Source organism: Leopardus geoffroyi, chromosome A3 (genome assembly GCF_018350155.1).
Source record: "Leopardus geoffroyi isolate Oge1 chromosome A3, O.geoffroyi_Oge1_pat1.0, whole genome shotgun sequence".
NCBI lineage: Eukaryota > Metazoa > Chordata > Mammalia > Carnivora > Felidae > Leopardus > Leopardus geoffroyi.
The window spans coordinates 63971109-63989647 of NC_059336.1; the positions used below are offsets into that span (position 1 = coordinate 63971109).

The 18539-nt window shown below is 38.5% G+C and overlaps 1 protein-coding gene across 6 annotated transcripts in view; it reads left to right on the forward strand.

The window, feature by feature from the left end:
• Positions 1-18539, forward strand: part of PPM1B (protein phosphatase, Mg2+/Mn2+ dependent 1B) — a 91747-nt gene that overhangs the window by 40186 nt on the left and 33022 nt on the right. For all 6 annotated transcript variants that reach the window (XM_045445890.1, XM_045445887.1, XM_045445893.1 and 3 more), the window contains exon 2: positions 15632-16491. In XM_045445890.1, coding sequence (XP_045301846.1) covers positions 15646-16491 — 846 coding nt within the window. In that variant the 5' untranslated portion in view covers positions 15632-15645. The remainder of the gene's footprint in view (positions 1-15631; positions 16492-18539) is intronic.

The window sequence follows — 18539 nt, forward strand, 5'->3', positions numbered from 1 at the left end:
TGCAAATGGTGAGATTTCATTCTTTTTTAAGGCTGAGTAATATTCCAGTGTGTGCGCACGTGTGTGTGTGTGTGTGTGTGTGTGTGTGTGTGTGTGTGTACATATATACACACCCCTATCTTCTTTATCCATTCATCTATTGATAGACACTGGGCTGCTTCCGTATCTTGACTATTGTAAATAAAGCTATGGTAAACATAGGGGTGCACATCTCTTTTCGACATTTATTTTTGAGAGAGACAGAGCCTGAGCAGGGGAGGAGCAGAGAGAGAGGGAGACACAGAATCTGAAGCAGGCTCCAGGCTCTGAGCTGTCAGTCAGCACAGAGCCCGATGTGGGGCTCGAACCCACGCCTGGTGAGATCGTGACCTGAGCCGAAGTCGGACGCTGAACTGACTGAGCCACCCAGGCACCCTGCACGTATCTTTTCAAATTAGTGTTTTTGTTTTCTTTGGGTAAGTATTCGGTAGTGAAATTACTGGATCATATGGTATTTCGATTTCTAATGTTTTAAGCAAGGTCCACACTGTTTTCCACAGTGGTTGCACCAATTTCTATTCCCACCAACAGTGTACAAGGTTTTCTTTTTCTCCACATCTTCACCAACACTTGTTTCTTGTCTTTTTTTTTTTTGTTTTTAAAGAAACCTGTAGTATCATAGCGCATTTATTTATTTATTTATTTAGTAATCTCTATACCCAATGTGGGACTTGAACTCACAACCCTGAGACCAAGAGTCACATGCTCTTCAGACTGAGCCAGCCAGGTGCCCCTCTTGTCTTTTTGATTCTAGCCATTTTAACTGGTGTGAGGTGATATTGTGATTTTGATTTCCAATTCTCTGACGATTTTCATGTGCCTGTTGGAAAAAGCTCTATTCAGGTCCTCTGTCCATTTTTTAAGTGGATTGTTTTTTTGGTATTGAGTTGTGTAAGTCGTGTATATATTTTGGATACTAAGCCCTAATGAGACATTTTTATGTCTCTTTATTAGGGAAATTCGTTTATGATCTGAATTGCAGTTTCTTATTTCATAGTGTGCTATTCTACTTTATGCTTCTTCAGTTTTTTTTTTTTTTTTTTTTTTAATTAAAATAAACATTTACATGGTTTGAAGAACCACACAGTTCTGTGAGCTCCTCTCCTTGGAGAAGATTCTCCAGAACCAACCATTTTAAACTTTTACAGTTGATTCTTTTGGAATTTATCTTTAAATCTCTAATGTGCTATTTGATTATTTTTTTTCCAGTTCTGGGAATTATCTGTCCCATTACTGTAGATGAAATCTAGTTCTTTCAATTCCACTACCCTAACCATAACACATACACATACTCCCTCATTCTTCTTTATTGTTTTCTAAAATAGGATTGCTTTTTATTCCCTGCACGGTTTCTTGTTTTCTTGGCATTAATACATTTTGTTTGATGTTCTGATTGCTAATTCAACCTCCAGTTGAGACCAGTGGCATTCTGATCCTTCAACTTTTGAATTAAACCTCTTCCTGATAGCTGTAGGCTCGTATACCTGCCTATCTCCAGTGTTCTGAAGGTTTTGGTAATGTGCCTTTGTAAATATGTTTCCATCCATTGTGCTTGTCACAGAGTGGGCTTTTTCAGTTTTGAAATTCATGTGTGGACATGGAATGAGCTGGAGTTCATTCAAACTTCAGTGTGGAATTTTTCTTATATTTTAGGAACTGCAGGCATACCTCATTTTATCGAGCTTCACAGGTACTGCGATTTTTACATATTGAAGGTTTGTGGCAACCCTGCAAATCTCAGCACCATTTTGGGGGCAGCATTTGCTCACTTTGTGTCTGTCACATATTGGTAATTCTTGCAATATTTCAAGCTTTTCCATTATTATTATTATAATAATTATTATGGTGATCTATGATCAGTGATTGTGACTCACTGAGAGCTCAGATAATGGTTAGCAGTTTTTAGCAATGAAGTAGTTTTTTAAATGTTTATTTGAGAGAGAGACAGAGCATGCGCATGCGTGCAAGTGGGGCAGGGGCAGAGAGAGGGGGACAGAGGATCCAAAGCGGGTTCTGTGCTGACAGCAGTGAGTCCAGTGTGTGGCTCAGTGAGATTTGTGACCTGAGGCAAAGTTGGATGCTCAACCAACTGAGCCACCCAGGCACCCCAGTAATAAAGTTTTTTTTTTTTTTTAATGTTTATTCATTTTGAGGGGAGGGGGGAGGGAAGGAGGAAGAGAGAGGAGGTGAGGGGCAGAGAGAGAGAGGGAGAGAGAGAATCCCAAACAAGTTCCTCACAGTCTGTGAGATACGACCTGAGCCGAAACCCAGAGTTGAACGCTTTAACCGACTGAGCCACCCAGGTGCCCCTAACGTATTTTTTAATTTAGATGTATACATTTTTTTTACACATACTGCTATTGCACACTTAATAGACTACGGTACAGTATAAACATAATTTTTATGTGCACTGGAAACCAAAAAATTTTCACTTTCTAGCTTTATTGCGATACTTGCTTTGTTGCAGTCATCTGCAACCAAACCTGCAGTATCTCCAAGGTGTGCCTGCATTTCAATTTCCTGTGTTCTCTTACTCCATTTTTTGGCTCTTGAAACTCCTAGGCCGATCCTCTCCTGTTGTACCATCTGTCTTGTGCTCTAATTTCTGGGAATTTCTCTCAACTTTCATTTTCCCAGTTTTCTCTTCTGTGATTATGTTTTCACTTTACAGGAGCTCTTTTATTCCTCTGTTTTATTTTTCCTTTTAATAACATCCGGTTATTCCATGGAATCAAAATCTCTTACCTTTCTGAAAGGAGTTTGGTTGCGTGCTTCCTTCCTCCTCCTCCTGTGATTAACTTTTCTTTGCCCAACCTAATCCCTTTCTAGGCTTTTCTTTTCCAAGCTGCCCTTTTCTGCTTGTGTGGGCCCCTCTTCCATTAGGAAAATTCACTGATGTTTGGGCATGGACTGTCTGCTTATATTTTAAAATGGACGTTGAATAGATGGTTGGAAGCTTTGTGCCTGTGCATGGGATTGGTTGGCTGTGGGATTGCTGTAGGGTGAATTTGATCTAGCTTTTTGAGTAACCTCCAATGTCAGTACCTTAGATCTTTTCCTGTAGAGCTAGTGAGATTCTAAAGAGTATAAATAAGCCTCTTTTATTAGAGGGTATACATTTGATTGCCAGCATTTGGGGAACTGAGTGTCTGAAAAAGGCTAGTGTATCAAACAATATGTAAACTTCTACTTAATTTTACATTTTAAGGCTAGTTTCCAGCCCTAATCTCAGCCTGGTGTTCTCCTCTTCAAAAGTTCTGTTTTACCTTCTTCAGAAATAAACTTCCATCTCTTTCTGGGGCGAGGGGATGCTACTCCTTCATTCGGCTGCGCAGACCCACAGAGGAGAATTGTGGGAAGTGCACCTGCTGCTGCAGTAGACTTTCCATCAGTCCTCTTGTTAGTCCCGGTTTCACCCCCACTGCCTGCAGTACCTCCACGCTGCAGTTTAAACTAGGGTCCTTGTTTGCTCACAATTAGCCTAGCATTTAACTTCGCATTCCACTAAGTCAGAGTCTTGGTTCTGCTGCTTCCCCGGCTTCACAGCGTGGTTGCTGTTGACTTCACTCTCGCTAACTTTATCTTCACGGATTTAAAAGTCTCTTATAGGGGCGCCTGGGTGGCTCAGTCGGTTAAGCGTCCAACTTTGGCTCAGGTCATGATCTCACGGTCCGTGAGTTCGAGCCCCGCGTCGGGCTCTGTGCTGACAGCTCAGAGCCTGGAGCCTGTTTCAGATTCTGTGTCTCCCTCTCTCTCTGACCCTTCCCCGTTCATGCTGTCTCTCCCTGTCTCAAAAATAAATAAACGTTAAAAAAAAAAAAAAAAAAGTCCCTTATAGTTGAGAGGAATTCAGAGATGTTTTCTACCAAAATGTTATTCCCTTCTGTTTATTTAGTCAGCAGTCATTCTTCAAGGCGGACAGTGCCAGCAATGTGGAGAAGCATTGGCTTTCTTTACATAAAGTGTAAAACTAAACTTCTTAAAGAGATAACCATGCCAAATTACTGACAGCGTCCTTAAAAAAAGAAAAAAAAAAAAAAGTAAAATCCAAATTGGGTGAATAATGAAAATATAACAAACAAGCTTGGTTCTGCTTAATAGTAAGTTTCAGTAAGAAACCTGCTTTTGGTTTGAATAGAAAGTTGAAATGGAAACTTGGTACCATTTGACATAGATACATTTGGAATGATATAAATGTTACCGTTTAATACAAGGATTGCCATAAAGCAGTATACAGTTAATTGCCTTGTGCCTGACACTACTTGTAGCAGTTCAGAAAGGTGGTACTTTCTTTTTTAAATATGCTTTTAAAAAATATTTATTCTTGAAGAGGGAGAGGGAGACAGACAAGAGTATGGGCGGGGGAGGGGCAGAGAGACAGGGAGACACAATCTGAAACAGGCTCCAGGTTCTGAGCTGTCAACACAGAGCTAGACGCGGGGCTTGAACTCAGGAACCATGAGATCATGACCTGAGCTGAAGTCAGCCGCTTAACTGACTGAGCCACCCCCGTGCCCCGATAAATACTTTTGTTTGGAGTAGTCTGTAAAAGATCATAGGGGAGGACATGCTTGACTTGAGGTTTTGTTTTTTTCAAGTTGGAGAAGAGGATATATTTGCTGTCATTTTGGGAGCCTTGGGCAATAAGCCGAAGTTCTCCAACTTTGATTCAGAAAGCGAGAAATCTTTTTAAAATCTTTAGTTTATTTACTTACTGTATTTCACTTTACTTGTATTTATCTGATATTGCAAATGAAATACAGACTTGCTCACTGGTACTGTACTATCCCCTCTTCACTGTATTTTGGTCTCACAGTGTCCTATAATTTTATATTTGTTGTCATCAGTTGGTAGTTTACTTACTAGTCAGACTCTAACCACACAGAATTTCAGAACAGGAAGAAATGCTTGATATTGTTTTGTACAGCTTCCCCCATCCCTAGGAAAACAGATACTTGGTAGAGCCAAGAATCAAACCCAATGTTTAGCATTTGGTTCCTTGTCTCCCACAGTTAGTTGTCTTAAGATGGTATGTTTACTGAATGTATTTGTTATTTTAGATGCAAGTTAGTATGCTTTTATTATCAGAAGATATTCTTCTAAGCACTACAGATTTCTTGGTTCTTTTGGGACCATTTCGTTTAGTCTCTTCAGATTTAGATTTGTAAAAATGTAGTTTGTTTTCTAGACTTTGTGTTGCATGAAGCTTTCCCAGATTATCTCAATGAAATATGGCCCTTGGTCATAATAATCTGTTCTAATAGATGTTTTTATAATTCATGTGAGAAAATTTCCATGGCCAAGTTTATAGATGATACTATGAAATGAACTGGTTAATAGTTAAAATGACTTAATGACTATCATGTATGAGTAAACCATTCTTTAAAAACAAAACTGGTCCAAGCAGGTAGGAGTGGCCAGAATTTTCATTCCCAGCTCCTTGCTTAAGCCAATGTCTCTATCACTTTTGGGAGACTATCCCTTATTACTACTGCCCTTTATTATTACTGACTTAAGGGAGGCAGAGAGCATTCAGTTTAAGTTCAAAGCCCTCTCTAGAACGTGTGTAAGTCTTTCTCCCCTTAATTTGACATAAGATCATTGAGATAAGTAAGAACTTTTAAGCTATATTAAAGATAGAGGAACTCCAAAGGAAAATAAACATCTAGTACAATAACCAAAGATGTAATTTAATCGATGCCTTGTCTTCTGGAATGCACAGTTTCGTTCAAAGATATAATTCCTGGATTGACTTAATGTGGTGGACACCATTTTGGCATTCATTACCCTAGATCCCATACCTGGATGCTGTCCTCCTTGGAAATCTTTTCTCTGACAGAATGAGGCTCTTCTAGGACACTGGAGTGACAAGTTCAGGGGTTTTTTGTTTAAGGCCTTTATCTTTTCAGTCTAATACAAAGGCTTGTCTTTGTCCTTCATGAAATCTACTTCAGTTATGAGGGAGAATATGGCCTATGGTAAAGGCCACATAACATTTATCACTTACTGGGAATGGAAGTGTTGCTTTGTAAAATCACTTCTCTCAAACTGATTTTTAAAAAATCTAGGATTTATTCAGTACTTGTTTTTGCAGGGAAATAAACATACTATTTGGGGGAAATAGGAGGTATACACAGAGGGGCCATTGATTATGCAGAGTAGTATGCACTAAATGGATGGGAAAGTAGCATTTACTGTTAATGAAGTTTAGTAGATAGAGCACCACAGAGAAAGGATTTCTGGAAGAGGTGAGACCCACATCTGACATTTTTGGAAGAATGTAGCTTTGCATAGGTGGAGGATAATTAAGGGCGTGGGGAGGCACGATTTGAAAATAATTTAGTGCCCAAATTATGGTAGATAAAATAGTCCTGCTTTTGAATTGAGGCTCTAGTTACTCTAGTAACTCTAGTCAGTTACTGCAAATGTTAAGCGCGATATGTGTTTTTTTTTCTTCCCTTTTATAAGTTAGTTGTTATTTGAAAAACTGAAGGTATATTCTTTGATAACCTATTATTAAGTGTTTCCTACTGTGCTGTCAGTTTTGTTTATAAACGTGAAATATATTTGGGTTTGATTATAAACTGAGGGCAGCTTTGAAGTAAGTGTGCCCCTCTTTGGATGACATTCTAGTCCCTAGACATGGTTAAGAAAAAAGAGAGGAAAAAGCCTCTGTCCTATGGATCCATTTGATCTAAGGAGTAGAGATGATTTTGAATGAACTAAAGAAGGGTTTAGAAAAAAAGGAACCTAAGGGGCACCTGGCTGGCTCCGTTAGAAGAACATTTGACTCTTGATCTCGAGGTCAAGAGTTTGGGCTTTGTGTTGGGTGTAGAGATTACTTAAATAGATATTAAAAAAAGAAAAAAGGAACCTGAAATTCAGTTTTGCAACTGTTTTAATTATCTGGTGATGAGTAGTGTGAGTACCTTTTGACTATGTGTATTTGCATGTATTTGATCTATTTGAACGTTGTAGTAATTTTCATTGGGAGTATTTGAACAGCCCTTCAAAGTCTCTTTTCAATGAAATTTGACTTATTATATGTGAAGGTTGTCTACCCCCCTACCCTTCCTCCCTTTTAGAGTGGGTTTGTAAGCAAACTCAAAGGTACCAAATTTTTTTTTATGTGGAGGCTTATTCTATAGAAGAATGTAAACTGTAGAAACTCACCTAAATTTTAGGACCTCTAGACCTTTCCCCCAGATATGTTCTTCACACTGAAAAGCACAATTGTCAGATGGGTTTACTACCTTCTCAGGCAAGAAGAGGTTCGCATGGTTTTGAGTTCTCAAATCCACGATTCTAAGTAGATAATGGACATTTCAGTGGGAAATAATGTTATTCGTAGGATTTCAGTGCTGCTGCTTTGTCCCTTGAAATGCTCACGTATAGACTCATACATACATACATATAGTACATATAGTGTCCATATAGTACACATACATACATACCAGCTATACCAAACTGTGCTCTTGCCCTTCTTTCGGTGTTTGTGCTGGCTAATGCCTTCTCCCACTTCCATCATTTAGGTCTCACCTTTGGCTTTTTTGGGGGGGATTTTTTTAAACCCCATTTTAATTTAATTTTTAAAATTTTATTTTTTTTAATTTTTTACCTTTATTTATTTTTGAGAGACAGAGAGCGTGAGCAGGAGAGGGGCAGAGAGAGAGGGAGACACAGAATCCGAAGCAGGCTGCAGGCTCCGAGCTGTCAGCACAGAGCCCAACCCGGGGCCCAACTCACAAACCGTGAGATCATGACCTGAGCTGGAGTTGGAGGCTTAACCTACTGAGCCACCCAGACGCCCCCCTATTGTTATTTTTACTGAGCGAGAAATAGAGCGAACATGCACATGCCTGTGAGAGCTGGGGAGGGGAAGTGGGGAGAGGGAAAGAGAGAATCTTAAGGTGTCTTCGTGTACAGTGAGGAGCCTGTCTCCTTGTGACTGTGAGATGATGACCTGAACCAAAATCAAGAGTTGGACGCTCAACTGACTGAGCCACCTAGGTGCCCCACTTTGGAAAAGTTTTAAATATATAAGCCTGTCTTTGACACCTCCTGTTAGCATATCTCTGTTTATCTCCTTGTACCCTATATCACAGTGTGCCTTCTTGATCTGTGCGCTTGTCTTTATCTTCCACTAGACTATAAGTTCCTCTAGGGAAGGGGACATCTTATTCCTAGTACCTAATACAGTGCCTGGCATGCAGTAGGTACTGAGAAGATACTTGAATGAGGGGCGCCTTTCTGGCTCAATTGGTAGAGCATGCAACTGTTGGTCTTGGGGTCATGAATTTGAGTCCCACGTTAGGGGTAGTTTACTTAAAAAAATAGGAGGGGGGAAGAAAATATTTGAATGAGTAACTATTGTACTATTATGTAATTTTAAATTAATTGAACAAAGTTAAAGTATTCTTTTGACAGGTACGTTAAAAGTATGTATAATTTATTGCTGTATTTTATGCACTGATTATTAATGAGAAATTGTAGGGTTATCCCAGACTTGAATGCTACATATTATATAAACACATGTGCAGTCTTTTAGGTAATTTTAAAAATGTGATTACTTGGAGCACCTTGCTGACTCAGTCTGTAGAGTATGTGACTCTTGATATCTAGGTTGTGAGTTAGAACCCCACATTGGGCTTGGAGTTTCCTTTAAAAAAGTAATAAATTAAAATTAAGAAAAATTAAAATGTGATCACTTAAAGTGATTTAAGCAAATTACTTAAATAAAAAAAAGACAAGTAGTCCCCAGTTTTCCAGGTCTGAGAACCCCTTTTAAAATATTATTTCTCAGATTCTTATTTCATAGTACAATTACCATACTGGGCTGGGCTGCTCTGGGTTCACTAATGTATTTTTCTCAAAGAAGGCAGTGGAAAAGGACAAATGTGTTGTTTTTAGGTAATGCTTTCTGTGTAGACGTTCTTGTAAAAACTCTGTGGCCCACAGAGTTGTATATACATCACTGGTTTCTAAACATAGATATGTAGAACAAGCCATTAGTATTAATTTTTTAAAACTTAGAACTTCTGTTTATTACCTTTCATCTTGAAAAAGGCAAATTGCATTTAATACAGTGATTGACACTGGCTTCCCATGCTGTTAGTATGTCAAATTGGGCTGGTGAGAGAGATCCTAAGGAAGGGAGGAATTTTCACTTTCTCACTTGTATTTGTCGTCGTGGTATCCCATTGAAGTTTACATATATTTATGTTGATTCCCATATGGTCAGGTTTTAATGAAGCTGTCTTCAAAAAGTGAGTAAATGACTATAAAAGATTCCTATCAAAAAATCAGATTGATTGATTACAATAAAGCACACACAGGCATACACATAAAAAATGTTAGAACTCCTAATTCCAGTATGATCTCTCATTATACGGTAAAAACCGTGCTATGATCAGATGTGAAATGTCAACTACAAAAAATTTGAGATTGTCAAAAAAGATTGTTTGAAGTGTAGATCTCTGTTGTTGAAACTGTACCTTGCCTGTGTGTGCAGTGTTACTTGACTTGTAGCTAAATGATAGCATGAAATCACAAGAAATTAGCAAGACATTTAAAAATTGGGCATTCTGAGTATCAAAAGCCTTTATGAGGGTGCCTGTGTGGCTCAGTTGGTGAGCGTCTGACTCTTGATTTTGGCTCCAGTCATGGTCTCAGGGTCGTGGAATCAAGCCCCACATTGGGCTCTGCGCTGAGTGTGGAGCCTGCTTGGGATTCTGTCTCTCCCTTTGCCCCTCTTCCTCGCTTGTGTGCACTCACTCACTCTCTCTAAAATAAAAAACAAACAAAAACTTTGTGATTTTTTTTTTCAGAGATGTTTGATAAAGCCATACAACATGCAATAAGAGTACAAAATTTGGGGGTGCCTTGGTGGTTCAATCACTTAAGCAGCCGACTTCCGCTCAGGTCATGATCTCGTGGTTCTCAAGTTTGAGCCTGACTGCTCAAAGCCTGGAGCCTGCTTCAGATTCTGTGTCACCCTCTCTCTACCCTTCCCCTGCTCACGCTCTGTCTCTCTGTCAAAAATTTAAAGGGGCGCCTGGGTGGCTCAGTCGGTTAAGCAGCCGACTTTGGCTCAGGTCGTGATCTCGCGGTCCGTGAGTTTGAGCCCCACGTCGGGCTCTGTGCTGACAGCTCAGAGCCTGGAGCCTGTTTCAGATTCTGTGTCTCCCTCTCTCTGACCCTCCCCCGTTCATGCTCTGTCTCTCTCTGTCTCAAAAATAAGTAAACGTTAAAAAAAATTTAAAAAAAAAAATTTAAAAACACAAAATTTAACAACAACCAAAAAAAAGAGTACAAGATTTCACCAAATTATAAACGTTTACAAGGCCCTTTGAGGTTTCTTGTTGAGCAGTAAACGACAGAAAGCCATATCACAGGGGAAACACTTGTTTTATTTGTCTTGGTCAAAATGACCGAAATAACATGGAACATATGGCAAAAAATTAAACTGCATTCCTTTGCCATCAAATGCCTTTGAAACATGCCTGGTATACAGTGCCGATTTGAAGAAACCAGTATCAGAACAATTATATGTTGTGGAAGGTTTGCTTTGCAGTTGATTAAAATATAGGTGTTGTAACATACCTTCTTCCTCTTAGTGTTTGCTGACCTGTGTTTCAGTAATAATGGGGATGAATAGCAAAAGCGGAGAGATGCTAGGCAAATGTGTATTTTCAACAGTAAATGTTTTCTTTAATAAAGACCACCTTTTATGGAAGAAAAATTGTAGTCACATAAGGTAAAAATCGTTCACTGCATCATTCCTAGGTAAATTTCCACAGCAAAGAAATTGAACCAGGAGTTTGTAAGGAGTGGTTAGTGTGTCATCAGTGTAGTTAATTTGATAGAAACAAGACCTTTAACTTTAAATGATAGTAAGTTATTGACAGTGCTTATAAATGAGAAGTAACCAAGACAGACATTTTATCGCATAGAAGTTTGCCGATTATCTCATAGCAAAGTTCTTTGCTTCTGAAGAACAGTAGAACTTAAAATAGTAGTTGCTGATTCCTCAGCAGTATGCAGATACTTAAAAAAAATTTTTTTTAATGTTTTATTTATTTTTGAGACAGGAATAGACAGCATGAACAGGGGAGGGTCAGAGAGAGGGAGACACAGAATCTGAAACAGGCTCCAGGCTCTGAGCTGTCAGCACAGAGCCTGATGCAGGGCTCGAACTCACGGACCAAGAGATCATGACCTGAGCCGAAGTCGGCCGTATGCAGATATTTTTAGATAAAAGAAACACACACTTTAATGTTCCCATTCAAGATAAAGGTTACTTACCAAGAAGATATCTATTTTATTTTTATTTTTTTTTTGTAATTTTTTTTAACGTTTATTTATCATTGAGAGACACAGAGCATGAGCAGGGGAGGGGCAGAGAGAGGGAGATGCACAGAATCTGAAGCAGGCTCCAGGCTCTGAGCTGTCAGCACAGAGCCCGACTTGGGGCTCAAACTCACAAACTGTGAGATCATGACCTGAGCCAAAGTCAGTCGCTCAACCAACTGAGCCACCCAAGCACCCCAAGAAGGTATCTATTTTAAAGAAGGTAGTGTTACCAAATAAATAAGCATTTGGGGGATAAATTTAGTTTGGAAATATAATGGTTTGTTTTGTGATTTTTGTTGGAAAAAAAGGTCATGTATAGTAACTGTCAAATTTGCATACTTTAATTAAGTACTTGGGAATTGTGGTATATGTTCTAGAAAAACTCCTACATTGGCATCAAGAGCGTTCACAGCAGAGATGCCTGGGTGGCCCAGTCGGGTAAGCAGCCTGCTCTTAATGAGCTTGCAGTTTCATGAGTTCAAGCCCTGCATCAATCTCTGTGCTGGCAGCACAGAGCCTGCTTGGGATTCTCTCTTTCCCTCTCTCTCTCTCTGCCCTTCCCCCCACTCATGCTGTCTCTGTCTCTCTCAAAATAAACAAATAAACTTAAAAAAATTAAAAAAAAGATTATTCACAACAGCATTGTTTTATAGTTCTAAAAAATGAGAAGTAACTCAAATATTCATCGGTAGTAGAATGGATAATAGCTCTGCATCAGTGTGGATGGATCTCAGAAATCTAGTGGTGGGCCAAACAAATGATAAAAATAGTAGAGCAACACCTACTGTATTTCACATCAATGTATAATGTCAAACATATAAAACTAAACAATTGCACGTCAAATGGTTAAAATACAAGGGATACAATGGTAATATTCAGGATAATAGGAAACTTCAGTGATCTTGGTAATGTGTTATTTCTTAAATTGTATAGTGGGTACATAGGTGTTCATTTTTTTACTCTTTAGCTATATGTGTACATTATATAAACTCATATGTGTGATATTTCATGTTTAAAAAACTAAATCACTGAAGGATAACCCCAACTTTAATGTTTATTTATTTTTGAGAGAGAGTGTGAGCGGGGGAGGGACAGAGAGAGAGGAGGACAGAGGATCCGAAGAGGGCTCTGCGCTAACAGCAGAGAGCCTGACTTGGGGCTCGAACTCACGAACTGTGAGATCATGCTCTGAGCAGAGTTGGACGCCCAGCTGATGGAGTCACCCAGGTGCCCCAAGGGACAACCTCAACTTTAAAATAGCAATTTGGAATTAAAAAATGACCAGTTTGCAGAAGAATGCAGTTCCTGACAAAGCCAATAGGTGTACTGGTGACCTAAGCTCTGTCAGATGCTCATTTCCTGGACTTTGAATCTTAAGCAAGTGACTTTGAGAGGGAGACAGCAGGTAGGAATCATTGGAGTGAGAGCAGCAGCAGCACAGAAGCAAGGCTGTTCTTGGTGTAAATTTCAGTGTTTGGCTCCTTTGTTTGGGACAGGGCTTCTTTGATGATTTTCCAAGTCAGCCTTCCAGGCGCTGTTTGGTTCTTAATGTTCCCTGTAACTTTCTATCGAAGACCCCTTCTTCCTTCCCTCCTTTCTTTATTCCTAAAAACAAATTTGGAAATAGAAATTTCCCAACTATTGTTTGAATCTTCAAAATGAGGAGTTCTTATGAATTTTGAATCTATTTGTTGAAGTGTAAAACAGTAGCACCTTAATTGCAAGAACATCAAGATGATGGAAATGACAGCACTTTTTTTTTCCCCCCATAATTGATAGATGGGCTTGAAAAGTGGTTTGAGGGGTGCCTGGCTGGCTTAGTAGCTGGAGCCTGCAGCTCTTGATCTTGAGTCATGGGCTTGAGCCCCATATTAGGAACAGAGATTACTTTAAAAAAATTTAAAAGTAGGGGCACCTGGCTGGCTTAGTCAGAAATATGTGCAACTTGATTTCGAGGTTGTGAGTTCAAATCCCATATTGGGTATAGAGATTACTAAAAATAAATAAAAACCTTAAAATAATTTTAAAAAGTTAAATCTAAAGAAAAAAAGAAAAGTGGTTTGATAAATAGTCAATAATTCAGTTAATTTGCATTTAGGTATGATCTAAGTTGTCTTTCTCAGCTGAAATAGCAATTAAAAACAAGAATCTAGGGGCACCTGGATGGTTCTGTTGGCCAAGCGTCTGACTCTTGATTTCAGCTCAGGTCATGATCTCATGGTTCATGAGATCAAGTCCTGAGTAGGGCTCACTCTGGCAGCTCAGAGCCTGCTTGGGATTCTCTCCCTCCCTCTCTCTCCTCTCTGTCTGCCCCTCCCCCCCACTCACATGGGCACTCACTTTCTCTTAAACATTTAAAAACAAGAATCTAAGTAAAAATGTACTTAGAAGTAGGCTTTCAGATTGTTGTGTCACAGTTTTAAACCAGTGCATTAAAAAATAAACATTGTATTACATTGCTGTTAATACAGAATATAGTTTTGTATACTTGAATGGAAAATAATTTTTATGTTTTTTGAATCTTACCTTTCAGAATTCCTTTTTTAAATATTTATATTTATAATTTGTTAGTATAGTATTCAATAACTCATGAAAAATTGTAAAATTGTGTAATTTATAAATATATATGGTGGTTCATTGGGATTTTAGAAATAGAGATAAAATTTTATTGTAAAGTTAGGTTAATGGGCATAGCTGAAAAAGATATGAAAAAGATTTTCATAGCTGTAAGTTATCTAGGGACGCCTGGGTGGTTCAGTCGGTTAAGCATTGACTATTGATTTCGGCTCAGATCATGATCTCATGGCTTGTGAGGTCTATCCCTGAATTGGGCTCTGTGCTGATAAGCTCAGAGACTGCTTTGGATTCTCCCTCTTTGTCTCTCTCTCTCCCTGTCTCCCCCCCGCCCCCCCGCAATAGCTAAATACGTAAATAAATAAAGTTAGAAAAAAAGGACAGTTGATCTGGACTGGTGTCTTTCAAAATGTGATTCTTCAGTTGCTAGCGTGCTCTTTTGAATGTCCCTATCTAAGATCTCCTGAAAAAAAATCTTTGGGTGTGTGGATGAGCTATGGAATCTGCATTTTGAGCAAATAACAGCAAACATTTTATGGTTTGACTATTTTTCAAGTACTGTTCTAAGCACACTACATTAACTCATTCTTCACTGCAACCCTGTGAAGTGTAGGTACTCTTGTTATCCCATTTGACAGAGGGGACGTAGGGGTGCAAGTGACTAATTCAGAGCAGGAATTTGAGGTAGAAGTGACTAAGAAGCTTACGGTCACACAGCTAACGAGTGTTAGGGCCAGGATTGTAGGTAGGAAACTGACAGGGCATCTCCACGCTTACTTGGAGAACCACTACTCTAGTCCAAGTCCTTGGAAATTGGAAAAGCTTTATTCTAAAATAATAGTAAAGTCAGGAGGGAGGGCGATGCACAGTAGTACTTACCTTAGCACTACCTAGTAGTACTGTCTATGAATTTTAAGTCTTTTGTCAGTCAGCACTTAGTAAAAGTTGTCCTAATGCTACTCCATGCTTACAAAACTCGACAACAGTAAGTATGTTCTGTAGCACATCATTAAAGTTGTGTTGTTTTATTGTTTTTGCCAGAATCCCAGGTAAAGGTTTTCATTTGATACACAGTAAAGCTTTGATAAAATCAGATGTTCGTAGAATGGAGATTTTATGTTTCAATTGAATTTTGAGGTTGTCAGGATCACTGGGGGAAAACATAATACATGCCTTTGGAAGTCTTTCTGAAATACAGTCGCATACTTTAATACCTTAATCTATTGGAAAAAATGCCACACCAGTCTGAACTTCTATATGAACTCCAGGGTGATCTTAGTTGCATGTTTAAGAAAACTTAGCCAGGTTTTGTTTCTTTGTTTTCCTTTCTCCTGGAACAGTGATTCTCAATGTACTGCACATACAAATCACCGGAGAGGCTTCAAAAAATTACTGATATCTGGGTCCTACCCCTAGAGGTTCTGATTTAATTGGTCTGATGATTCTAATGTGCTATGATTGAGAAACCGCCGTTCTAGAATAAGGATATGTGGGGAAATTTTCTTGGTTTCTTTTTTGTTGTTCCAGTAAATTCAGATAACACTGAAAAATATACGAGACAGGAGTTAGTAGAGAATAGATAGAATAGTGAAGAACAGAATAGAATATAGATCATTGTCTCACAGACTGAAGCATATAACACTTGGCAATTTTTGTTTTCTTTCAGATTCATTATTAAACATGGGTGCATTTTTGGATAAACCCAAAACTGAGAAACATAACGCTCATGGTGCTGGGAATGGTTTACGTTATGGCCTGAGCAGCATGCAAGGATGGAGAGTGGAAATGGAAGATGCACACACAGCTGTTGTAGGTATTCCTCACGGCTTGGACGACTGGTCATTTTTTGCAGTTTATGATGGTCACGCTGGATCTCGAGTAGCAAATTACTGCTCAACACATTTATTAGAACACATCACTAATAATGAAGACTTTAGGGCAGCTGGGAAATCAGGGTCTGCTCTTGAGCCCTCAGTGGAAAATGTCAAGAGTGGCATCAGAACTGGCTTTTTGAAAATTGACGAATACATGCGTAACTTTTCCGACCTCAGAAATGGAATGGACAGAAGTGGTTCAACTGCAGTGGGGGTCCTGATTTCACCCAAGCATATCTACTTTATCAACTGTGGTGATTCACGTGCTGTTCTGTACAGGAATGGACAAGTCTGCTTTTCCACCCAGGATCACAAACCTTGCAATCCAAGGGAGAAGGAGCGAATCCAAAATGCAGGAGGCAGCGTAATGATACAGCGTGTTAATGGTTCATTAGCAGTGTCTCGTGCTTTGGGGGACTATGATTACAAGTGTGTTGATGGCAAGGGCCCAACAGAACAACTTGTTTCTCCAGAGCCCGAGGTTTATGAAATTTTAAGAGCAGAAGAGGATGAATTTATCATCTTGGCTTGTGATGGGATCTGGGATGTTATGAGTAATGAGGAGCTCTGTGAATTTGTTAAATCTAGGCTTGAGGTATCTGATGACCTGGAAAATGTGTGCAATTGGGTAGTGGACACTTGTTTACATAAGGTATGTAAGTCTTTTTGTTATAATTATAAATACCCTATTAATTTTGAAAAGGCACGGTAAGTAAAATTAACCAAACTTAAATTTTAAAAACTTTTCCCTTAGGGAAAACCTGTGTATTTTTAAATTATCTTCTTCATCAGAAATGACTTATTTATTTATTTGTTATTATTAATTAATTAATTTATTTTTGGCCATCCTCGTTTATCTCAGCCTTCTAATTTGAAAATTAGGCTTAATAAGTTTGTGGCATTTATTCTCATTTAAGTACTTTATGGCTTGTTGATGTGGCAAGGGAATCTATACAGAATTGTGCCTTTTGATTTAAATTCTCCGCACTGGCAATAAGCTGTCTTATGCCTGATTTTGAAGCAGTTTGGTGAACCATGTATATAGTATAATTCTGTATTAGATCTACAAAAGATACGCCAGAGACCTAGGCTAAGTCAAGTTTTGTGATTTATATCTGAGCCTCCTGGCAGATGAGATGAAAACTGAAGTAAAAGTACAAATTGTGTGTATCTTATTGTCTAATAAAAGCAGCTCTTTCCTAGTGATAAAATCAAAAAGGAATTTACATGTGGCTCCATGTAAGTGATGTATGACATGGTGGAGAATATCTTAGCTTTTGCAGAAGATACCAGAGTTCTTTTCCTATAGATGTTTTTGTCAGCAGTGATTCAAAACCAGAGACTAACGTAAAATATAATCCTGTGAAGAATTCCTGTGGAACATGAACGTTTAGTTTTATAATGTTCTGTGAATCTTAACTTGATACAGTGATAGGGAAAGAAACTCCAGACTAACTTACTTAGCAATTCCCTTCAGTGTTTTTAAAGTATTCAGTAGTTTCCAATGGGTTTTGACAGTGTCTGTATAGCAATCAGGTAAAATTGGAGTTATCTGGCCAGTGCCTAGGATATGCGTGTATTGTATGACTCTGAAAAGATACTAAGGCAAAACTAATCTTTGATTATATGAAAGAAAGGTTTTGACTTATTTATTGTCTAGATTAGAACTGTTCTGTCTCTCCACCATGTAAGTTGCTTTGGAAGGTACAAGCATAGCCAAAAAATTTCCCAGGAGGGATCTCTGAGTCTATGGAAGTACCCAGTTTTTGGTGAAGTGTGTATTTCTTTTCCATAGAACGGGAAAAGGCAACTTCAAATAGACAAAATTTAAGGGCTGCTATTTGTAGTTGGCAGCTTTTTTCTGAAAGGGTTTTTAATGGTGGTTCCTTTAGCTCTTTTGATTTTTTTTTTTTTTTCCTTAAGCGCACTGTATTCTTTTTTTCTTTTCTTTTCTGTTTTTTTTTTTTTTTTTTTTTTTTTTTTTACCTGGACAAGTTAAGCACTGAAGGTATCGATGGTTGTCAGTGATTGAATAGTCAGTGGCTCAAAAAATGCCTTCTCCTTGGACTCTAAATAGAGAGATTCTGACCTGCAGCTTTTTGAGACAAAAGCAAGCAGGTGTTTTTTGGCCTGACCAGCAGATGAAAACAGAATTTTCCCTGATTATCAAACTAGTATTTACTTGGCTATTGAAAAAAATTCCAGATAATCCAGAACATATAAACACTCAAAAATTTTGCCTCTCACCTAACTTGGCTAGATTCATTGTTGTGGTATGTATCTTTCTAGTCTTTTTTTTGCCTGCCTGTGAATGTGTGTATTTTTATTAAAATGAGATCATTATACTTGTTACTATACAATATGCTTTTTCATTCAACAATATGCTGTAGAGAGATCGCCATGTCTGTAGGTGTCAGTCTAAATCATTTGTCATGGTTGCATAGCATTTTGTTGAAAGAATGGCATGTAGTTTTCAAGGGAATAGCCAAAATCTAGTAGGTCTGTAATTTGGAGTAAAAAAGAAGTTTGTGTTGTGGATAAACTGCACTCTCCCTTCTGTAGAAAGGATGCTAGTTTTCAGGAATTTTGACTCGACCCTTCAGAATAGAGTTGAAAGGATTCTGGTAGCATATCTTCATATCTTCGCTTGATAGCTTTTATCAGTTTAAAGTGATTAAATATTCCCGTTGATGGCATTAA